Source organism: Hyla sarda, chromosome 1 (genome assembly GCF_029499605.1).
Source record: "Hyla sarda isolate aHylSar1 chromosome 1, aHylSar1.hap1, whole genome shotgun sequence".
NCBI classification, from domain to species: Eukaryota; Metazoa; Chordata; class Amphibia; order Anura; family Hylidae; genus Hyla; species Hyla sarda.
In genome coordinates this window covers 196,071,297-196,096,383 of record NC_079189.1, presented here as the reverse complement: position 1 = coordinate 196,096,383, position 25,087 = coordinate 196,071,297, and the positions used below count along the sequence as shown (strand labels likewise).

Genomic DNA, 25,087 nt, shown 5'->3' with positions numbered 1-25,087 from the left:
CAACTGGGCAACTTTTCCTCTGCAGAGTTTTTGATAAATCTGTCCCGTGAGTGCATGTTCCTTGTCAGAGTACAATTCTGTTGCCTCTATTGCACTAATACATGTATTTGTCTGCAGAGACCAGCACACATTGGTGATATCCATGTACTATAATATGTTTCAATGCATTTACCAACTATAGCAATGATATACATAGTAAAGTAAATAGTTATAACCGCTACAAACTGCATAATATAAATTATAAGCAATAAAAGTTCTTATAGGTACAATTATGGTAATGTATTTTAATACTATAGTGTTACTAGTACTGTACTGCAACAATAAGGAGGAGGCTAGAAGGGAGAGGTCTGGGAGGGCTGTGGGCTGGTAATACAACAGGATATTTAACCCCCTATCAGACAGCACTGTACACTGGGCACCAGGAGAAAGCAGCTGCACATCTACTACACCCTAGAAGAGATCACCATGAGCACAGCTGGGAAAGTAAGGAAACTCACTTGTTGACTTCCACTTACTGTACTGTGTAATATTTACTCTACTACTGTCACTTCTAAACTATAGTTATCTGGCATTGTGTTACTTCTGTATTTTACTCTCATCTGGCCACTAAGTTCAACATTATTCCTTTTCATCAAAATCTCACTACCATCAGATATGCATGGAAACCCAATGTATAGTTACAAAATGTTATTTTATACATCTGTATATTGACAAATGCAGAATACAGAGCAGTTATAATGTTAAGATACTGACTGGTTCTTCTTTGCCCTTGAATATTATTTCCCCAATTCTGTTCATGTTCTGCTGTTACTTATCTGTAGGCTTCTGCAGTCCCTCTCCGCCTCTTTGTTTTGCTCCTCAAGAAAGGTCTTCTGAAATACATACAGCTCCTCAATGATAATATTATGTAACATTGATAGCACTAGACAGGTGTTTGGAGCTATTGAGAAACACAAGGATGTATAGCAGTGTTGTGTGTTGTGTGTATATGCTGATACATTAACTGGTGCATTTACTTATCTTTTTTATGGGACCCTCCAAGCTCTCCAATTTTAAAGGGGTTATCCAGGAAAATTTTTATATATATATATATATATATATATATCAACTGGCTCCAGAAAATTAAACAGATTTGTAAATTACTTCTATTAAAAAAATCTTATTCCTTTCAGTACTTATGAGCTGCTGAAGTTGAGTTGTTCTTTTGTGTCTAAGCGCTCTCTGATGATACCTGTCTCGGGATCTGTCCAAAGTAGAAGCAAATCCCCATAGCAAACCTCTTCTACACTGTGCAGTTCCCGAGACAAGCAGAGATGTCAGCAGAGAGCACTGTTGCCAGACAGAAAAGAACAACTCAACTTCAGCAGCTGATAATTATTGGAAGGATTAAGATTTTTTAATAGAAGTAATTTACAAATCTGTTTACCTTTCTGGAGCCAGTTGAGATATATATATATATATATATATATATATATATATATATATATATAAGTTTTTTTTTACTGGAATACCCCTTTAAAGTTATTACCCTAATCTCCTGTACAGCATTTACCAGACTTCACTAGTGGTTTAGTATTCTGTATTTTATAATTATGCTGCCTTTTCTATTAGGCTAAGTTTCCACTAGTTTTTTTTTCTAGCAGTTTTTGAAATATTGCCACTGCAGTTTTTGAGCCAAAGTCAGATGTGGATCCATAAGGGAGGAGAAGTATAAGTCCTTCCTTTATATGTCCTATTCCTTTCTAATACATTTCTGGCTTTGGCTCAAAAATTGCAGTGGCAGTTTTAAAAAAAAAACAACAAAAAAACGGAAAAAAAAGTGGGAACTTAGCCTAATAGAAATCAGCTTCACAAGCACTTAAATCTAGGAAAACCTGTGATAGACCTGTGTTTACACACATCAGCCAATCTGAGGAGACAGAGCTGCAGGGGGAGGGAGGCAGCAGCATACTAAACCAATGATAGGATGGCGGGGTCTCAGACTACATGTATACACTGTAGTTAAACTGTAGTCACAGATCCCAGCCCTTATATAGCGCCGTTCAGGAGCTCCATTGCAGAGTCCTTTACGGTGACAAATAACAGACCTGCACGGTCTGTTGCACAACATACACCAATGGGCCCATTGACTTGATTGGGGTCCTTCGGGTTTCTGCCTGGGCTCTGTTCTTTCACAGGAGTTGAGCGGAAAATACACTACATGCAGATATTTTTTTCTGCTCAACTATCTGTAATTTTAACAATTTCAACTAGCAGAACTCCTCTACGCAGAGGTCAATGCTGAGGTGAACTCAGGCTTAAAGGGGTACTCCACCCCTAGACATCTTATCCCCTATCCAAAGGATAGGGGATAAGATGTCTGATCGCGGGGGTCCCGCCGCAATATAGCATGCGGCACCCACCAGTTTCTGTTCCGGAAGCGCCGGAGGGTCTGGGTCCCGACCACCGGAACGGAAGTCTGTGACATCACGACTCCACCCCTGTGTGACGTCACGCCCCGTCCCCTCAATGCAAGTCTATGGGAGGGGGCGTGACGGCCGTCACGCCCCCTCCCATAGACTTGCATTGAGGGGACGGGGTGTGATGTCACAAGAGGGCGGAGTCATGACATCACAGACTTCCGTTCCGATGGTCAGAACCCAGACCCTCCGGCGCATCCGGAACAGGTGGGTGGCGCATGTTATATTGTGGAGTTCCCCAGCGGCGGGACCCCCGCGATCAGACATCTTATCCCCTATTCTTTGGATAGGGGATAAGATGTCTAGGGGTGGAGTAACCCTTTAAAAGCAACTGTGGAGCAGGATCTAAGAAATAAATAAATAAGATGAATGTTTCAAGTGGATTTGTAAAACTGACCAAAGCTTTCATACTATCAGTCAGTACAGAAGACTAATACTTTGTAAATGCTGAGAGTTCTGCTAGAAATAATAAAGGAACATTCTATTCATCAATATGCAATGTTCTGCAGATAAGTTTTTAGGTTCATGACCTCGGCTCATGCTACTCATGCAAAGAGTTTGAACGCCTGTACAAAGATTCCTTTCACTCAAATCATTTCATAAATAACCTTTACGTCTGTTCTCTGGAATGGAAATGTGAGGGGGGGAAGGTGGGGAAGGGGGGTGTTCAACTCATGAAACCCATCAATCTATCCACGAAACAGAACTTGCATTAAATCGTAAACACCTTTTCTACTGTTCTAATGTATCTAAAACAAAAATAAAAATACATTTAAATTGAAGCAAATGCTGTCTGGCATATTGAATTACGGTGCTCTTATACAGCGCAGTTTTGCATAGGATTTGTTTAGGTTTTTTAATGCAGTTTTCAAGCCAAAACGTAGTATGGATCATAATGACTTTACTTTTTAGATTTCTCTAATGTCACGACCACAGTGCTCTCTGCTGACCTCTGCTGTCCATTTTTAGGAACTGTCCAGAGCAGCGTATGTTTGCTATGGGGATTTCTCCTGCTCTGGACAGTTCCTAAAATGGACAGCAGAGGTCAACAGAGAGCACTGTGGTCGTGACATTAGAGAAATCTAAAAAGTAAAGCATTTCCTCTGTAGTATATAGCCCCTAAAAAGTACTGGAAGGATTAAGATTTTTTTAATAGAAGTAATTTACAAATCTGTTTAACTTTCTGGCACCAGTTGATTTAAAAAAAAAAAGTTTGCCACGGGAGTACCCCTTTAAATCATCTTTTAGCTCAGTGCTTCTCAAATAGTGGGGCGCGAGGCTCCGTAAAGGGGGGCCTGACTCACTCGCAAGCGGCGTCCCACACGGCGTCGGTTGCCTAGCAACTCTACAGCTGGATCTTACTTACGGCCCTGGGTTGTCAGTGTGGCTGCCTGGGAGAGGCGCTTTGAACTCCGGCATGGCTCGCTGCTACGTTCAGATGTGAGGTCACGTCACCAGGGTGATGTGACCTCACGTCTAAGCGCAGCAGCCCACCATGTCGGAGTTCACTGTGCCACCGAGCAGTGCGCCCGCCGCCCTGCTCTCTCTCGTACAGGCCCTGCTTGTCCTCAGGTACAGATCCCTGCTTGTCCTCCATGTAAAGAGCCCTGCTTGTTGTCAGTTTACAGAGCCCTGCTTGTTGTCAGTGTACAGAGCCCCGCTTGTTGTCAGTGTACAGAATCCTGCTTGTTGTCAGTGTACAGAGCCCTGCTTGTTGTCAGTGTACAGAGCCCTGCTTGTTGTCAGTGTACAGTGCCCTGCTTGTTGTCAGTGTACAGAGCCCTGCTTGTTGTCAGTGTACAGAGCCCTGCTTGTTGTCAGTTTACAGAGCCCTGCTTGTAGTCAGTGTACAGAGCCCCGCTTGTTGTCAGTGTACAGAGCCCTGCTTGTTGTCAGTGTACAGAGCCCCGCTTGTTGTCAGTGTACAGAGCCCTGCTTGTTGTCAGTGTACAGAGCCCTGCTTGTCCTCAGTGTACAGTGCCCCACTTGTTGTCAGTGTACAGAGCCCCGCTTGTTGTCAGTGTACAGAGCCCCGCTTATTGTCAGTGTACAGAGCCCTGCTTGTTATCAGTGTACAGAGCCCCGCTTGTTGTCAGTGTACAGAGCCCTACTTGTTGTCAGTGTACAGAGCCCCGCTTGTTGTCAGTGTACAGAGCCCCTCTTGTTGTCAGTGTACAGAGCCCTGTTTGTTGTCAGTGTACAGAGCCCGGCTTGTTGTCAGTGTACAGAGCCCTGCTTGTTGTCAGTGTACAGAGCCCTGCTTGTTTTCAGGGTACAGAGCCCTGCTTGTTGTCAGTGTACAGAGCCCCACTTGTTGTCAGTGTACAGAGCCCCGCTTGTTGTCAGTGTACAGAGCCCCGCTTGTTGTCAGTGTACAGAGCCCCGCTTGTTGTCAGTGTACAGAGCCCTGCTTGTTGTCAGTGTACAGAGCCCCGCTTGTTGTCAGTGTACAGAGCCCTGCTTGTTGTCAGTGTACAGAGCCATGCTTGTCCTCAGTGTACAGAGCCTTGCTTGTTGTCAGTGTACAGAGCCCTGCTTGTTGTCAGTGTACAGAGCCCTGCTTGTTGTCCGTGTACAGAGCCCTGCTTGTTGTCAGTGTACAGAGCCCCACTTGTTGTCAGTGTACAGAGCCCTGCTTGTTGTCAGTGTACAGAGCCCCGCTTGTTGTCAGTGTACAGAGCCCTGCTTGTTGTCAGTGTACAGAGCCCTGCTTGTCCTCAGTGTACAGAGCCCTGCTTGTTGTCAGTGTACAGAGCCCTGCTTGTTGTCAGTGTACAGAGCCTCATATACGTTAATAAGGATACAGTGTTATGCAGAGGTGTACTTATAACAATTTTATAGACAAATTACACTATTTACAGTCGCGCGGGGGGCGCAAAATGTTTTCTTCTTCCTAGGGGGGGCATGACAGAAAATAATTTAGAAGCACTGTTTTAGATGTACTCTATAACTACAAACTACGTGTTTATGATGCAGTTTTGATGCATGTGATCTAGAAAGGCATTCCTGTGTTGGAGGAGGCAGGGTGAAAGCCATATATAGCTAGCATTTAACACTGAATCTGAAAATGGGGTTATGACTGTAAATAGAAAGAATGAGTGGGTATTATTTATGACTTATGCAACTGAAGATATTTAGTTTTATTATTATTTCCCATTCAGGTCATCAAATGTAAGGCTGCAGTTTGCTGGGGACCCAAACAACCTCTCAGCATTGAAGAGATTGAAGTTGCACCTCCAAAGGCTCATGAAGTTCGCATAAAGGTAATATTTATACTTGATGATAATTTCATTAAATTAATAAGATCAGATATAATTCTACTTGGGATAGGGAATATAATGTATGTTTCACTGTACTGGAAAGTAACTATAGAATATGCTGTTTGAGACAATTTAGCTAGATTTGGTGGCATGTAAATTCAAAATAAATTCTTATGTATATTTTTACAGATTGTGGCGACTGGAGTTTGTCGATCAGATGATCATGTTATAAGCGGTGCATTAAATGTGAAGTTCCCTATAATACTGGGCCATGAGGCTGCTGGGATTGTAGAGAGTGTTGGTGAAGGAGTGACAGATCTGCAACCTGGTAAGGTTTGTGATTTTTGTGAACTAAATGGTAAAATGTATATGTTTATGAGGTGGTCCAGCACAAGCTTTTCCAACTGCTACCCATTACAATAGTTGGGTGGTTGAGTTACTAGAAGGTTTTCATGTTTAAAGGGGTACTCCACTGGAAAACATATTTTTGAATATCAACTTGTGCCAGAAAGTTAAACAGATTTGTAAATTACTTCCATTTAAAATCTTGATCCTTCCAGTAATTATCAGTTGCTTTATGATCCACAGAAAGTTCTTTTCTTTTTTAATTTCCTTTCTCCCTGACCACAGTGCTCTCTGCTGACACCTCTGTCCATTTTAGGAACTGTCCAGAGTAGGAGCAATTCCCCATTGCAAACCCATCCTGCTCTGGACAGTTCCTAAAATGGACAGAGGTGTCAGCAGAGAGCACTGAGGTTAGACAGAAAGGAAATTCAAAAAGAAAATAACTTCCTGTGGAGCATGCAGCAGCTGATAACTACTGGAAGGATTAAGATTTTTTTTATAGTAATTTACAAATCTGTTTAACTTTCGGACAGCAGTTGATTTAAAAATCATTTGTTCTCAGCCCGAGTACCCCTTTAAATATTGTATGGTCAAGCAAAGTTTACTTTCTGCATTAATAGTTTATTTTCTATCTGTCACCACATGCTAATGCTTACACTGAGATTTGCAGAGTGCAGAGGGTTATATTTTTATGCCTTACGCTACACTGTACAGTTGAATAGTTGATTTGGTCACATGTCAACTCCTAGTCAATTGATGGAACTAGCAGGAGCTAGTTCAAACTCAACCCACCTCTACTGGGAAAAGACTTGGATCTAAATCTGTTCCACCGTAGTCTATGTCTGGCTTTTGCCAGAGGCACATACTTTAGCTAGCTCCAGTCAGCACCACATGTACCTAAAGGTTGCTGTCCTAAACTCTATTCCATATCCATGCTGCAAAGATTCATATTCTACTTTCTCTTAATGCCTCCAAGAGGAGAGTATTGTCAAGAATGGATAAGAAGTACAAGGGCCATTCTGTGTTTCACTGGTTTATTTGAGGCATTGGTCGGACCAGTGCTAGTCTGTCTACCAAGTATAAAGAAGGACTTATAAGTAGAAAAGAGAAGAGGATCCAGCACTTGAAGAATAGCAGCTTTATTGTAAATCCTCAGAGTAAAAACGTACAATCACTTCAACTCATCTTGTCAATCTTGACACGTTTTGAGCGCATGCATTCGAAACGTGTCAAGATTGACATGACGATTTACAATAAAGCTGCTACAATTTTACTCTGAGGATTTACAATAAAGCCGCTATTCTTCAAGTGCTGGATCATCTTCTCTTTTCTACTTATTGATTGGACATTAGAGCTAGAGTGTGGATCCGTGCATGAAGTGACAGGGGAGGTGATCTGGACTTTATACTTTTACCAAGAAGGACTTACCTGCATACAGTCTTGTCACAGATGGACACCAAAAGAGTGAGTAAAGTGGAATTCTTTATATTTTATCTTAGTCAATGGTTTACTACCTGGGAACATCCTCGTCCACTAATTTTACATAATTTAGACTTAAGAACTATAAAGTTAGAAAACCTTAGGACCTTACAGGATATTATCTCATACAAGTGTTAAAATTACTAAATATTTATTCCTTCATCAATCTGCTAAAGATGCATTCAGTTAAAGAGACATTGACCAAATCTTGTTACTCCTAAGCAGTACTATAAGCTAAACTGTATTCACAAGACTTTGTATTTTTTGGAATTATGAAAGGATTTCAATAAAGTTATAAGTTGTTTTCTAGAATCCCGGCTACAAAAGTCTCATTCTTGGGCTTTGTATGAGTGAACAGGTTTATTTAGAAAAAAGGTTGTGTTTCAAAGAGGAACATTGGGTTAGCATCCAATGGGTTAACACTATGCTGTGTAACTTCATGGACTACTATCCTTATCATAACCCCCAACATCATCCTTAATGCTTACCCCAATTAAGTGAACTTTAATTGCAAAGGACAGCTTTGTAAAAGCAGACAGAGATTCTAACATGTACTGCATTAAAGTGTCTTCATTGGCCACCCATCACAAGGGGTAATAATATGCCCCCTAAAGCATGCCAGTCAACATTACAGGGAGTTAATTGCAAACGCATGTTGGTAGCACATTCCCTGTTTACATAGGGAAGGGGCTGCTGACAAACATTGTCCTTATAAAAGTTGTGATCAGCCGATCAATAAACAATGATCATTGGAATGTTTACACCGGGCAACGATTGGGAACTTGGGAACAAACATTTGTAGGAACATGAATTTGCTCAATCATAGGCCCAAGTAAAAGAGTCTTAAAGGGGTACTCCATTGGTCAGTGTTCCGGCTGTGTTCAGAACATTCAGTTCTGAACGTTGTGTGCATGTGCACGATGCAATATTCTAGCATCGTAGTTTTTTTCTAAATAAATATATGTAGCGTGAGGGACCTTAATGAACAACATATTCATGCTCATATTCCCTTTCTTACAGGAGACAAAGTCATCCCATTGTTTATGCCTCAGTGTGGAAAATGCAGATGTTGTGTAAATCCAGACAGTAATCTTTGCTACAAAAACGAGTAAGTATTTAGTTAACCTAAGAATGTGCCAGCTTTCCTGAACCCAGGGGTGGAGATATAATGGGTACAAAGGTAATAGTTGCTCCGAGGCCCTGATGTCTAGGGGATTTCAGTTCCCATAGACACAGGCAAAAAAAAAAAACGCATTATAATAACACATAGTAGAAGAGGACCCAGTGGTAGACTGGGTCTTCAAGTTGTGTTTCACCAAACTGAATGGTGCCTAGAAAAATTGACTCTATATAAAATATCTTTGGTATTTTGTTCTGTAGCTCAGATTTGCAATACGTTGAGTCAATGATTTGTTCACATACAGAAACAGTTAAATAGATTCCAGTTTGCAGTTACAAATTGATCACTTTGTTGGATTGTGGATTATTAACCTATAGGTTGCAAAGTGTCAAATTACTTAGACAACCAACTGTAGTTGGAATTTAGTGGATAATCATGTAATAGTAACCAATACAATATAATAAAATAGAAATCTATGTTCTTCCATTATGCAGCCTTGGCAAATATAACGGAGTGCTATTGGACAACACTTCTAGATTTACCTGCAAGGGCAAACCCGTTTATAACTTCATCACTACCAGCACTTTTACTGAGTACACAGTGGTTGATGACATTGCTGTAGCTAAGATAGACAAGGATGCCCCACTGGATAAGGTCTGCCTCATTGGTTGTGGATTCTCCACTGGATATGGCTCTTCTGTGCATGTTGCTAAGGTAAGTTCTGGCAGTGCTTTAATTCTCCACATTAAAAATTCAGTTAAAATGGTTGTCAAATTTTTAATGTGGTCTATATTTGTCAGAAGGGCCCCCATAAGTATGCTGGGACCTCTAGCAATTAGCCTAATTCTGCATGTACAGTAGGCTATGGACACCTTTAAATGCATTTTTTATTCTTGCTTTGTAGTTTGATATGGTGTAAAATATTTTCTCCATAAGTCTTTATTAAAAAAAAAAATTTGCTCAGTTTCTCTCTTACAGTCTCTTTTCTTTCACATATAGATCAGGTGGCTGTTTTGTTCACAGGGACATTGGAAAAACTGCCTTGACAGGACTGTTTCCAGCCCTTATCTCTCCTCTCCTTAAGGAACTTCTAAGCTGATTTAAGAACAGGTCAAAGGTCAACCTTATGGTCATAAATCAACTGAAAAGGCCTTCAGGAGAGGAGCTATAGGACTTGAAACAGACTTGCCATGGCAACAACTATGATGAATTTCACTCTCAGTAAGACACAGGAACTAGCACTATATGTAAAACAAAGAGGCTGTAGATGAGAAACTGATTGAAAATTAGCTTCATATATATTTTTATTAAATGGTTTTCAATATGTTTACAAACAAATTATCAAAAAATGATGTTCCTCAAGATTCAGTTTCAAGCATCCAATTACACACTAATAATTAAATGAATCCTTTGCAAACCAAGTGGCTGCATTGACAAATTACAAAACAAAGTTTAAAAAAAAAATGAATGCCGTTCAACCTTGTAAAAATGTATGTAACTGAGCAGAATTTTCAATAATGACCTATAGAGACAATATTTTTTGCATAATAATACGTGCAAATCAAGAATAATACAACAAAATGTTGTATGTTGTCCATACACTTTAATGCTTTGGCTTTTTTACACTACTGACTATTTATTCTGTACTATAAAAACAATAACAAGTCAACATACACTGTTTAACATTATCATTATATTATGGAACATGAAGTAATGTTCTGTCACAGCCAAGTAAAGCACAGTGAATCCCTACCACATCCTAAGCTGTAATAAAGTATATTTACTAATAGCTCATTTGTTGTAGAATATTCTGTGACTGTCTCTGATTCATCTGAATAGGGCCTGCATAAAAGCCATGTATGGCTGGGTTCACATATATGTGTCCGGCACAGTTTCCCTCCAGCGTGCCCCGGAGGGAAACTGATGCTAGAACTTATCCCATTCATTTGAATGGTACCGTTCACAATCATCCAGCGTCTCAATTTTGACACCGGATGGTTGGACATACTGGAAAGCACCGGGCAGGGAAACACAGCTTGGTGCGTTCCCCTGTCCGCCGTCCGGAAACAATGCCATACAACTGATGGCAACTTGATGACACTGGCATCCGTTGCAGAAAGGATGAGACATGAGCCCTGAATATGATTACTACTGGGGAGGAATGAGCTGTGGGTGCTGAATATGGTGACTGCACGGGAGGGGGATTAGTGCTGCTAGAAATAATGCTCATAATGCTCGAAGCTGCCTACTTTTGAGGAACTTCTCAAGAACAAGGCCAATCGGAGAGGCATTATAGAGCAGCTCTGTCTTCTGACATAGTCAGTCTCTCAAGAAGGGCTGCTAGCTGCACTGTGTTAATTGCTGATAGATGGCCCAGGTATGACGCAAATTTTTTAAAATTTTTTGTCATTTTAAAGCTTAAAGGAGTTATCTAGAAATAAAAAACAGTACTAATTTCATTCAAAAACTCCACATCTGTCCCCAGATTGTGTGTGGTATTACAACTTGGCTCCATTCACTTCAATGGAACTGAGCGTCAGAACCACACCCAACCTGGAAACAGACGGGGAGTGGTTTTTGAAAGTAATTAGCTCTGTTTTTCTATTCCTGAATAACCCCTTTAATTCAAGTGCTAAGTAGCAAATAGTGACTTATCGGTATTATGTGTTGCGTGTTTTTAGCAATTTTTGGGCTTTTGAAAAAAACAATTTGGTAGGGGTTCCCCGAGACTAAGAAGGTTGGGAAAAACTGATGAAGACTATAAGGATCTGGCTATAGAATTGGATGATGTATACTGCAGAGAAGAATGTTGACACACTCATTTACAGGTTAAACCCGGCTCTACCTGCGCAGTATTCGGTTTGGGTGGAGTTGGCTTGTCGGTCCTTATTGGATGTAAAGTTGCAGGAGCTTCCAGGATTATTGCAGTTGACATAAACAGCGACAAATTTGAAAAAGCCAAAGAGTTTGGAGCCACTGAATGTATCAACCCAAAGGATTATGACCGTCCTATCCATGAAGTGTTGGCAGAGATGACTGATGACGGAGTGGACTATGCCTTTGAGGTCATTGGAAATCCAGGCGTCATGGTAAATTGATGATAAAAAAAACTATTTAATACTATAATGACATTATTATGAAATAATAAATGCTGGCCAAAACCGATATTGGCTGCATTGTCACCATAGGAGTCATATTTCTCAATGCTGATCTGTGTTTTTCTTTTAGACATCTGCTCTTTTATCCAGTCACTTTGGCTGTGGAAAAACTGTGATTGTAGGCTTAGCTCCTTCAGATGCCACCATAACATTTGATCCATTGCTAGTTCTAACTGGGCGTGTTCTGACCGGAGCATTTTTTGGAGGTAAAGCATTATTTAGAAGTAATTTTCTTCTTAGAGCTTATGTATTTTATCTTGTATGTAAAGCTTGTGCTATTAGTAAGTTTTATTTCTAGTGTACAGCAGATCTTCAGTCTCTTATGGAAGAATATCGGGCAATGTGTAAGAATGTGTAACAAATGTTTTATTGCCAGCAGATAAACAAGCCATACACCCAATTATTTTTAATAAATCTTTAGGGATCTTCCTTTTATGGCTTTTGAAGTTTTTGTATTACCTTGCAGCCTTTTGTGTCCTGATTCAATTTATTGAACTTTTTTTCTACACCTCTGCTTCCCAAGATATTGGGCTTTTACTATTTCATTGAGTATCTATATGTTTTACTGAATTGCCTGATGGGCATAGATAGTCAGCAAAATAGTGAAACCCCTATATCTTGTGAATTGGGGGGGGGGGGGGTAGCAAAAACATAAAAAGCACTGCTGGAATTTGAGCTCCCAAGGCTACAAAGTGATACAAAAACAGAGCGGTCCTCTTTTTTATGTTTTAGTACTGTAAAGACAATAAATGTCATTTTTGTTTCACTGCATTTGAGATAATAACATTTTTAGGGCTTCTTTTCTGTGCGAGCGGTCCTAATATTTACATTGGTACCAATTTGTACATATAACTTATAAATTTGGTAATACTTTTTGGATGGCATTGTAAAAAAAAACAGTTATCCAGCACATTTTGTTTGTTTTTTTTGCATTGGCTTTTTTTTTGTTTACATGCAGTTTATCATATTTTTTTAAATCAGTTAACAAGTGTTACGCCGAGCGCTCCGGGTCCCCGCTCCTCCCCGGAGCGCTCGCTTCTCTCTCGCTACCGCAGCGCTCCGGGCAGCTCCACTGACCCGGTGCGCTGCGATACCGTCTCCAGCCGGGATGCGATCCGCGATGCGGGTAGCGCCCGCTCGCGATGCGCATCCCGGCTCCCGTACCTGACTCGCTCTCCGTCTGTCCTGTCCCGGCGCGCGCGGCCCCGCTCCCTAGGGCGCGCGCGCGCCGGGTCTCTGCGATTTAAAGGGCCACTGTGCCGCTGATTGGCGCAGTGGTTCCAATTAGTGTGTTCACCTGTGCACTCCCTATTTATACCTCACTTCCCCTTCACTCCCTCGCCGGATCTTGTTGCCATTGTGCCAGTGAAAGCGTTTCCTTGTGTGTTCCTAGCCTGTGTTCCAGACCTCCTGCCGTTGCCCCCGACTACGATCCTTGCTGCCTGCCCCGACCTTCTGCTACGTCCGACCTTGCTTCTGTCTACTCCCTTGTACCGCGCCTATCTTCAGCAGTCAGAGAGGTTGAGCTGTTGCTAGTGGATACGACCTGGTCACTACCGCCGCAGCAAGACCATCCCGCTTTGCGGCGGGCTCTGGTGAAAACCAGTAGTGACTTAGAACCGATCCACTAGCACGGTCCACGCCAATCCCTCTCTGGCACAGAGGATCCACTACCTGCCAGCCGGCATCGTGACAGTAGATCCGGCCATGGATCCCGCTGAAGTTCCTCTGCCAGTTGTCGCCGACCTCACCACGGTGGTCGCCCAGCAGTCACAACAGATAGCGCAACAAGGCCAACAGCTGTCTCAACTGACCGTGATGCTACAGCAGCTACTACCACAGCTTCAGCAATCATCTCCTCCGCCAGCTCCTGCACCTCCTCCGCAGCGAGTGGCCGCTTCTGGTCTACGACTATCCTTGCCGGATAAATTTGATGGGGACTCTAAATTCTGCCGTGGCTTTCTTTCCCAATGTTCCCTGCACTTGGAGATGATGTCGGACCAGTTTCCTACTGAAAGGTCTAAGGTGGCTTTCGTAGTCAGCCTTCTGTCTGGAAAAGCTCTGTCATGGGCCACACCGCTCTGGGACCGCAATGACCCCGTCACTGCCTCTATACACTCCTTCTTCTCGGAAATTCGAAGTGTCTTTGAGGAACCTGCCCGAGCCTCTTCTGCTGAGATTGCCCTGTTGAACCTGGTCCAGGGTAATTCTTCCGTTGGCGAGTACGCCGTACAATTCCGTACGCTTGCTTCAGAATTATCCTGGAATAATGAGGCCCTCTGCGCGACCTTTAAAAAAGGCCTATCCAGCAACATTAAAGATGTTCTGGCCGCACGAGAAATCCCTGCTAACCTACATGAACTCATCCATCTTGCCACTCGCATTGACATGCGTTTTTCCGAAAGGCGTCAGGAGCTCCGCCAGGATATGGACTTTGTTCGCACAAGGCGTTTTTTCTCCCCGGCTCCTCTCTCCTCTGGTCCCCTGCAATCCGTTCCTGTGCCTCCCGCCGTGGAGGCTATGCAGGTCGACCGGTCTCGCCTGACACCTCAAGAGAGGACACGACGCCGCATGGAGAATCTCTGCCTGTACTGTGCCAGTACCGAACACTTCCTGAAGGATTGTCCTATCCGTCCTCCCCGCCTGGAAAGACGTACGCTGACTCCGCACAAGGGTGAGACAGTTCTTGATGTCTACTCTGCTTCTCCACGTCTTACTGTGCCTGTGCGGATATCTGCCTCTGCCTTCTCCTTCTCTACTATGGCCTTCTTGGATTCCGGATCTGCAGGAAATTTTATTTTGGCCTCTCTCGTCAACAGGTTCAACATCCCAGTGACCAGTCTCGCCAGACCCCTCTACATCAATTGTGTAAACAATGAAAGATTGGACTGTACCATACGTTTCCGCACGGAGCCCCTTCTAATGTGCATCGGACCCCATCACGAGAAGATTGAATTTTTGGTCCTCCCCAATTGCACTTCCGAAATCCTCCTTGGACTACCCTGGCTTCAACTCCATTCCCCAACCCTGGATTGGTCCACTGGGGAGATCAAGAGTTGGGGGCCCTCTTGTTTCAAGGACTGCCTAAAACCGGTTCCCAGTACCCCTTGCCGTGACTCTGTGGTTCCCCCTGTAACCGGTCTCCCTAAGGCCTATATGGACTTTGCGGATGTTTTTTGCAAAAAACAAGCTGAGACTCTACCTCCTCACAGGCCTTATGATTGTCCTATTGACCTCCTCCCGGGCACTACTCCACCCCGGGGCAGAATCTATCCTCTGTCCGCCCCAGAGACTCTTGCTATGTCGGAGTACATCCAGGAAAATTTAAAAAAAGGCTTTATCCGTAAATCCTCCTCTCCTGCCGGAGCCGGATTTTTCTTTGTGTCCAAAAAAGATGGCTCTCTACGTCCTTGCATTGACTACCGCGGTCTTAATAAAATCACGGTAAAGAACCGCTACCCCCTACCCCTCATCTCTGAACTCTTTGATCGCCTCCAAGGTGCCCACATCTTTACCAAACTGGACTTAAGAGGTGCTTATAATCTCATCCGCATCAGAGAGGGGGATGAATGGAAAACGGCATTTAACACTAGAGATGGACACTTTGAGTATCTGGTCATGCCCTTTGGCCTGTGCAACGCCCCTGCCGTCTTCCAAGACTTTGTTAATGAAATTTTTCGTGATCTCTTATACTCCTGTGTTGTTGTATATCTGGACGATATCCTGATTTTTTCTGCCAATCTAAAAGAACACCGCCAGCATGTCCGTATGGTTCTTCAGAGACTTCGTGACAATCAACTTTATGCCAAGATAGAGAAATGTCTGTTTGAATGCCAATCTCTTCCTTTCCTAGGATACTTGGTCTCTGGCCAGGGACTACAAATGGATCCAGACAAACTCTCTGCCGTCTTAGATTGGCCACGCCCCTCCGGACTCCGTGCTATCCAACGTTTTTTGGGGTTCGCCAATTATTACAGGCAATTTATTCCACATTTTTCTACCGTTGTGGCTCCTATCGTGGCTTTAACCAAAAAAAATGCCAATCCCAAGTCTTGGCCTCCTCAAGCGGAAGACGCCTTTAAACGGCTCAAGTCTGCCTTTTCTTCGGCTCCCGTGCTCTCCAGACCTGACCCATCTAAACCCTTCCTATTGGAGGTTGATGCCTCCTCTGTAGGAGCTGGAGCGGTCCTTCTACAAAAAAATTCTTCCGGGCATGCTGTTACTTGTGGTTTTTTTTCTAGGACCTTCTCTCCGGCGGAGAGGAACTACTCCATCGGGGATCGAGAGCTTCTAGCCATTAAATTAGCACTTGAGGAATGGAGGCATCTGCTGGAGGGATCAAGATTTCCAGTTATTATTTACACCGATCACAAGAACCTCTCCTATCTCCAGTCTGCCCAACGGCTGAATCCTCGCCAGGCCAGGTGGTCTCTGTTCTTTGCCCGATTTAATTTTGAAATTCACTTTCGGCCTGCCGATAAGAACATTAGGGCCGATGCTCTCTCTCGTTCCTCGGATGCCTCGGAAGTTGAACTCTCTCCGCAACACATCATTCCTCCTGACTGCCTGATTTCCACTTCTCCAGCCTCCATCAGGCAAACTCCTCCAGGAAAGACCTTCGTCTCTCCACGCCAACGCCTCGGAATCCTCAAATGGGGTCACTCCTCCCATCTCACAGGTCATGCAGGCATCAAGAAATCTGTGCAACTCATCTCTCGCTTCTATTGGTGGCCGACTCTGGAGACGGATGTCGTGGACTTTGTGCGAGCCTGCACTGTCTGTGCCCGGGATAAGACTCCTCGCCAGAAGCCCGCTGGTTTTCTTCATCCTCTGCCTGTCCCCGAACAGCCTTGGTCTCTGATTGGTATGGATTTTATTACAGACCTACCCCCATCCCGTGGCAACACTGTTGTTTGGGTGGTCGTTGATCGATTCTCCAAGATGGCACATTTCATCCCTCTTCCTGGTCTTCCTTCAGCGCCTCAGTTGGCTAAACAATTTTTTGTACACATTTTTCGTCTTCACGGGTTGCCCACACAGATAGTCTCGGATAGAGGCGTCCAATTCGTGTCAAAATTCTGGAGGGCTCTCTGTAAACAACTCAAGATTAAATTAAACTTTTCTTCTGCATATCATCCTCAATCCAATGGACAAGTAGAAAGAATTAACCAGGTCTTGGGTGATTATTTACGACATTTTGTTTCCTCCCGCCAGGATGATTGGGCAGATCTTCTACCATGGGCCGAATTCTCGTATAACTTTAGAGTCTCTGAATCTTCCTCCAAATCCCCATTTTTCGTGGTGTACGGCCGTCACCCTCTTCCCCCCCTCCCTACTCCCTTGCCCTCTGGTTTGCCCGCTGTAGATGAAGTGACTCGTGATCTTTCCACCATATGGAAAGAGACCCAAGATTCTCTTTTACAGGCTTCATCTCGCATGAAAAAGTTTGCCGATAAGAAAAGAAGAGCTCCCCCCATTTTTGCTCCCGGAGACAAGGTATGGCTCTCCGCTAAATATGTCCGCTTTCGTGTCCCCAGTTACAAACTGGGTCCACGCTATCTTGGTCCTTTCAAAGTCTTGTGCCAAATTAATCCTGTCTCTTACAAACTTCTTCTTCCTCCTTCTCTCCGTATTCCTAATGCCTTTCATGTCTCTCTTCTTAAACCACTCATCATCAACCGTTTCTCTCCCAAGTTAGTTTCTCCCACTCCTGTCTCCGGTTCTTCTGACGTCTTCTCAGTGAAAGAGATACTGGCCTCCAAGACGGTCAGAGGAAAAAGGTTCTTTTTGGTGGATTGGGAGGGCTGTGGACCTGAAGAGAGATCCTGGGAACCTGAGGACAACATCCTAGACAAAAGTCTGCTCCTCAGGTTCTCAGGCTCTAAGAAGAGGGGGAGACCCAAGGGGGGGGGGGTACTGTTACGCCGAGCGCTCCGGGTCCCCGCTCCTCCCCGGAGCGCTCGCTTCTCTCTCGCTACCGCAGCGCTCCGGGCAGCTCCACTGACCCGGTGCGCTGCGATACCGTCTCCAGCCGGGATGCGATCCGCGATGCGGGTAGCGCCCGCTCGCGATGCGCATCCCGGCTCCCGTACCTGACTCGCTCTCCGTCTGTCCTGTCCCGGCGCGCGCGGCCCCGCTCCCTAGGGCGCGCGCGCGCCGGGTCTCTGCGATTTAAAGGGCCACTGCGCCGCTGATTGGCGCAGTGGTTCCAATTAGTGTGTTCACCTGTGCACTCCCTATTTATACCTCACTTCCCCTTCACTCCCTCGCCGGATCTTGTTGCCATTGTGCCAGTGAAAGCGTTTCCTTGTGTGTTCCTAGCCTGTGTTCCAGACCTCCTGCCGTTGCCCCCGACTACGATCCTTGCTGCCTGCCCCGACCTTCTGCTACGTCCGACCTTGCTTCTGTCTACTCCCTTGTACCGCGCCTATCTTCAGCAGTCAGAGAGGTTGAGCTGTTGCTAGTGGATACGACCTGGTCACTACCGCCGCAGCAAGACCATCCCGCTTTGCGGCGGGCTCTGGTGAAAACCAGTAGTGACTTAGAACCGATCCACTAGCACGGTCCACGCCAATCCCTCTCTGGCACAGAGGATCCACTACCTGCCAGCCGGCATCGTGACAACAAGTTTATGGAAGACGAGAAGAAACCATGCCCCCTGTGATCAGTTGTTATCTTGAGCCACATAGGAAGATGGGAAAGGCTCAAGACAACAATAATTCGTAGCCCAGAAGAATGCTGAACCTCAGGGGGCATGAAAGTACAAAAAATTTAAGGCAGGGAGGGGGTTAGGGATAGATGGGCAATAGGCAGGGACAGGTTGAGAGGCACGTGCATCTGCGGCTGCGCCCTTTGAATTATATGGCAGCTGCTATGAGTTGGCATTGATTTCCACTGTAATTTACATCATCTACTGACATACATTATAGGAAATTGAGGGGGGGGGGCTTCGTTTAAAGGGGCCAAAAAGTAACAATTTTTTGTGTAAGAGCATGACTGCTCAAAAATGTGCGACCATTTGACATTCGAATGTAAATAGCAGCATTATTATACTAAATATAACAACTTCTGCTTTTTGAGACAGGTTGGAAGAGTAAAGATGATGTCCCAAAACTTGTGTCTGATTATATGAATAAGAAATTTGACTTTGATGGGCTGATAACACACAAATTACCATTTGAAAAGATCAATGAAGGATTTGAACTTCTGCGAAAAGGAGAGAGGTGAGCTTTATACATTATTATATATAATTGTAAAATAACTGTACATTTAACAGATAGTCCCAAACTCAGGATACAGCACCAGTCACGAGGTCTGGTTCTGTTGCAGGCTTAAAACCTTATGGCACCAAGGCACACAATATGTTATAGAAAGATGATATAGCATATTTGGTGCCTTGGTGCAATAAAGTTTTAAGCCTGCAACCGAACCAGACCTTGTGACTGGTGCTGTATCCTGAGTTTGGGACTATGGTTTGAATTCAGCTCTAGAGGCAATCCTGAGCTGATTGTTTTCTTTTGGACTTTATATTTAACAGAATACAGCCCAACATATAGCTAGTCTGCAGTAAATTAATAATTATTTTGGGTGGTAAATGGTGTCTAAATGTTCATTTACAAATAAGTTCAAACTTTTTTTTTTTTGATAGGATATTCCAAAAGTAAATGATCAAGGTTTTTTCATCTACATGTATACATGTTAGTTGTTGGAACTCGATTATTCTAATACAAAGCCTCAAATTCCTTGTCTACCTAATCCTGACTATGTACATCTAATTTGTATGCCTCTATCACCTATATTTATTATAAAATCCCTCTTTTCATTAGCTCACAGTATTAGAAATCCTCTCAGGGGAAGGGGGCGTATCCCTTCCTTGTGGTGGTGGGAGGTGATTGGTGTGTTTGCTCATGCAGCCTTGTTCATCAGTCATCTCTTGTCCATGACACATGGACAAGCCTGATGCTGCTGCAGGACTGGTGATGTGCCCCAGTAGGTATGGGAACCCATAGTAGTGGGATTTTCAGGAGCAGTTTTCTTTATTAAATATTCAAACATTTTAAACAACCATATCACAAAAGGTCTTTAATTTTCATCAGTAACAACATATAAAAAGTTTTTAGATTAGTTTTAAATAAAAAAAAACAAAAACAAAACCAGACTTCATGCAGCCACTACCATGCATATAAATGGTGGTCACTAATGGGGAACAGGTCTCCTGTGCCAGCATGGCGGATTCATAGATGTCAGCATAACAGCTGGGCTTCCAAACTATCAGGAGTTGAGAAACCTCCGATCTTGTCAGTTTACCCCCTTGAATGCCTTGGTCAAATCATGACCATGCCATTTAAGGGGCTTGAGAGAGTCTGTCACCCCCTCTGGATATCTTCTAAGATTTTCTTAGATTGTCTCAATACAATAATAATTACAGTATAAAAGCCTATTAAGTACAAAAGCAATTCTATATATTCTTCTGAACAACAAAGAATAATCTCAGTATGTACAGTAAAATATGTTCAGACTGAATATATCATGCAGTGGCCTTTAACCCCTGTATGACCACCTTTTGCAATGCTGCATTCTAAGGTTAGGTTAAAATTAAAACAATAAAATAATTTTTTATCTAATAATCTGTTCTATTAAAGGGGTACTACCATGGAAAACTTTTTTTTTTTTTTTATCAACTGATGTCAGAAAGTTAAACAGATTTGTAAATTACTTCTATTAGAAAATCTTAATCCTTCCTTTACTTATTAGCGTCTGTATACTACAGAGGAAATGTTTATCTTTTTGAATTTCCCTTATGTCATAGCTCTCTGCTGACCACTGCTGTCCATTTTAGGAACTGTCCAGAGCAGCATATGCTTGCTATGGGGATTTTCTCCTGCCCTGGACAGTTCCTAAAATGACCAGCAGAGGTCAGCAGAGAGCACCGTGGTCGTGACATAAGAGAAATCCAAAAAGATAAACATTTCCTCTGTAGTATACAGCCCCTAAAAAGTACTGGAAAGATTAAGATTTTTTGATAGAAGTAATTTACAAATCTGTTTAACTTTCTGGCACCAGTTGATTTAAAAAAAAGTTTTCCACGGTACTACCCCTTTAAAGTCTATGAAATAGCCAATATCAGTGCACCCATTGTATTTAAAAAAAGTTATAAGCCATAGTTATAGTTAAAAAGTTCTAGCCATTTTATTTTAAATAAAGGCCCAGTCCCGGCTATTACAACACAATTGTGGCCCAAAAATTAAGGCAAATTGTGACACTTTACAAGATGAAACACCAAGAACCCCGCAGTTTGCATTTTTGACCCGATGAATTGGGCATGTTTTTTTCAAAATCCTACAGGTTTATTGTTTCAACTTACACAAAAATAAAAATACCTACAACAATATGTAGGGCTATGTTCAGACAGCATTTTTATGCTGTTTATTATCTATTGAATTCAATTTTGGGTCTGTTTTTTTAAAATTATGCATAAACCTCCCTACCTGGCCAACTAGCCGCACACACATCATTATAAAGTCAAAGCTCAAATTCCCTTTGCCCCTTTTAACACCATTTTGGGATAAGACATTATTTAAATTGAGTTAGTTAAAAAAGGACACCTATTGTAATGATTTACACCTGTTAAAAAAATGTGTGAACAGTCAAATAAAGTAGTCATTTTTGATAAAATGCATCTACCGTATATACTCGAGTATAAGCCGACCCGAATATAAGCCGAGGCCCCTAATGTCACCCCAAAAACCCAGAAAAAAAATGTTATTGACTCGACTATAAGCCTAGGGTGGGAAATACATCATCCCCCCTGTCATCATCCAGACCCCCGTCATTAACACCCTCATCATCATCACCCTCATCATCATCCCCCTTCATCATCATCACCTGTCATCGTCCCCCCTTCATCATTACCCTGTCATCATCCCCCCCTTCATCATTACCCTGTCATCATCCCCCCTTCATCATTACCCTGTCATCATTCCCCCTTCATCATCCCCCCTTCATCATTACCCTGTCATCATCCCCCCCTTCATCATTGCCCTGTCATCATCCCCCCCTTCATCATTACCCTGTCATCATCCCCCTTCATCATTACCCTGTCATCATCCCCCCTTCATCATTACCCTGTCATCATCCCCCCTTCATCATCCCCCCCTTCATCATTACCCTGTCATCATCCCCCCTTCATCATCCCCCCCTTCATCATTACCCTGTCATCATCCCCCCTTCATCATTGCCCTGTCATCATCCCCCCCTTCATCATTACCCTGTCATCATCCCCCCCTTCATTATTACCCTGTCATCATCCCCCCTTCATCATTACCCTGTCATCATCCCCCCTTCATCATCCCCCCTTCATCATTACCCTGTCATCATCCCCCCCTTCATCATTACCCTGTCATCATCCCCCTTCATCATCCCCCCTTCATCATTACCCTGTCATCATCCCCCCTTCATCATTACCCTGTCATCATCCCCCTTCATCATCCCCCTTCATCATTACCCTGTCATCATCCCCCCTTCATTATTACCCTGTCATCATCCCCCCTTCATCATTACCCTGTCATCATCCCCCCTTCATATTTACCCTGTCATCATCCCCCCTTCATCATTACCCTGTCATCATCCCCCCTTCATCATTACCCTGTCATCATCCCCTCTTCATCATTACCCTGTCATCATCCCCCCCTTCATCATTACCCTGTCATCATCCCCTCTTCATCATTACCCTGTCATCATCCCACACCACCCCCTTCATCAGCACCGCTTGTCAATGTCTTCAACCGGCTGTCCGGGCATGCTAGGAGTTGTAGTTTTGAAACATCTGGAGGTCCGCCGGTTGAAGACCACTGCCCGGGCCTTCGTCATCATCCAGCCCCCCATCCCCCCTTTAGTTTTGTACTCACCTCCGCTCGGCGGGACGTTCGGGTGAGCTGGTCTGGGCAATCTGTGCATGGTCATGGGACTCTTCTCCGCGCTTCGAGCCCGGCCCCGGAATAATGATGTTGCCTTGATGACGACGCAGAAGGACGCAACGTCCCTCTGCGTCATCGTCAAGGCAACTTCATTATTCCGGGGCCGGGCCCGAAGCGTGGAGAAGAGGCTCCCCCCAGTGAAGATGGACAGCCCGGACCGACTATCCCTCCACACCGGACGGTCCTGCAGCACAGATGGCCTGGACCAGCTCACCCGAATGTCCCGCCGAGCGGAGGTGAGTACAAAACTAAAGGGGGGATGGGGGGCTGGATGATGACGAAGGCTCGGGCAGTGGTCTTCAACCTGCGGACCTCCAGATGTTTCAAAACTACAACTCCCAGCATGCCCGGACAGCCATCGGGAGTTGTAGTTTTGAAACATCTGGAGGTCCGCAGGTTGAAGACCACTGAGGGCGGAGAGTTCACTCGAGTATATACGGTAGTTGTTTTTTTATTTTACGGATGCAAAAGAAAAAAACAACCAGTTCAATACACTGTGTGCACAGACAACCATTTTTCCATAGACTTACACAGAAAACATTAATTTGTAAAAAGACAGACATAAAGTTTTCAGGATTTTACGGATGCTTTTTGAAAAAAAAAATGGTCTGAAAAAAAAAATGGTCTGAAAATACAGTGTGTGAACATGGCCCACATTTCTAACATCATGGGCTGCCACAGCAACTATCCAAATGCAGAAGCAGAGTAGCACTTGAGCACTGTGCTGGTAGACTTTTATTGACTGGGAACGGATTATTTCAGTTCCCTTTCACAGTACTGGATCGGGTCGATTCTGTCCATAGCTCTGCGTGCAGTAAAATGCAAAGCTGCCAAATTCAAACATGTTAATTAAATGGACATTCCAAGATTTTTTTTCACCTAAGCCTTTGAGCCCATAATGCCAAGTTATAATACTGTTATATGCTTTTATTACCTCTATGTGCTGCTTTGTCTTATATGCATGCATTTTGCTGTTGTCGCTGACCTTTCTCAGCATTCCATTCGATCAGAGTCATAAGTCACATGGTCTCCAGGGGGTGTGGCTATTCTGCAGTAGGTGGGTGGATAGCAGGGTGGAAGGGATTTACCGAAGTAATTCTATCCACCCATTGCAGCATAGCCACACCCCTTTGAGATTATATGATTTATGACATATTGTCTCTGTCCGCATGAAATGCTGGAAAAAAACGGACAAAGGGTATAACACAGGATTTTAACTTTGCATCGTGGTATCAAAGTCACCCTTTAGTGGACTGGAGGCATAAGGATCAGCTCCACAGCTTGTAGTCATTTTGGGGTTAAAGGGATATTCCAGGAAAAAACTTTTTTTATTTATATGAACTGGCTCCAGAAAGTTAAACAGATTTGTTAATTACTTCTATTAAAAAATCTTAATCCTTCCAATAATTACCAGCTGCTGAAGTTCAGTTGTTCTTTTCTCTCTGGCAACAGTGCTCTCTGCTGACATCTCTGCTTGTCTTGGGAACTGCACAGAGTAGAAGTTTGCTATGGGGATTTGCTTCTACTCTGGACAGTTCCCGAGACAGGTGTCATCAGACAGCACTTAGACAGAAAAGAACAACTCAACTTCAGCAGCTGAAAGGATTAAGATTTTTTAATAGAAGTAATCTACAAATCTGTTTAACTTTCTGGAGCCAGTTGATATGTAAAAAAAAAAAGGTTTTTTTCCTGGATAACCCCTTTAACATAACTTTACATAACATAGATTGGTAAGTACTGCATATACCATAGATGTCTGTAACCAATGTATTTTCTTTCTAGTATCCGTACAGTGTTGACTATGTGAAGAGCCCAGTCCTGGACGTCATCTAAGGAAGAAATCCCTAATATTGTCAGCATGCAGGATCCAATATTCATTTATCGCAAGAAACTTTTATTGCTTTTTATTATATAACTATAAGGTCTAATGTTACAGATATAGTCAGTGTATACTGTCTTCAATATATGTTATATAGCCACACAGTAACATATTGGTACTTCCCATCTATTTTTCTATTCATACTACAAAAATATGTGCCCCCATTATTGTATGTACTGTAAAATACAAAGTCAAAAATGTTTGGTGAATTAAAGGAACACAAAAACACCAGTGTAACCTTGTTACTGTAATGTATGTTCAATAAAGATCCCTGTGTTTATCTTTTATGTTTGTTCTGGTTTCATCATGGATACAGTACACACTCTTAAAAGATAAATAGTATTCTTACTGAAGGGGTTATTCAGGAATAGTAAAAGATCTAATTTCATCCAAAAACAGCACCGCTCTCGT

The 25,087-nt window shown here is 43.3% G+C and overlaps 1 protein-coding gene across 1 annotated transcript; it reads left to right on the top strand.

Moving 5' to 3' along the window:
- The first annotated feature begins 398 nt into the window (after nt 1-398).
- LOC130303536 (alcohol dehydrogenase 1-like) lies at nt 399-24,961 on the top strand. Its single transcript, XM_056551830.1, has 9 exons — nt 399-483; nt 5,621-5,722; nt 5,909-6,047; nt 8,564-8,651; nt 9,158-9,377; nt 11,492-11,752; nt 11,892-12,027; nt 18,906-19,044; nt 24,580-24,961. The coding sequence occupies exons 1-9, from the start codon at nt 466-468 to the stop codon at nt 24,602-24,604; spliced, it is 1,128 nt and encodes a 375-aa protein (XP_056407805.1). The 5' UTR covers nt 399-465; the 3' UTR covers nt 24,605-24,961.
- Nucleotides 24,962-25,087: the final 126 nt, after the last annotated feature.

Bases quoted from the DNA above. Each gene is read 5' to 3' on its own strand.
- LOC130303536 (XM_056551830.1), top strand. The intron at 9,378-11,491 runs GTAAGTTCTGGC...ACTCATTTACAG, and splicing joins CTTCTGTGCATGTTGCTAAG to GTTAAACCCGGCTCTACCTG. The intron at 19,045-24,579 runs GTGAGCTTTATA...TTTTCTTTCTAG, and splicing joins CTTCTGCGAAAAGGAGAGAG to TATCCGTACAGTGTTGACTA.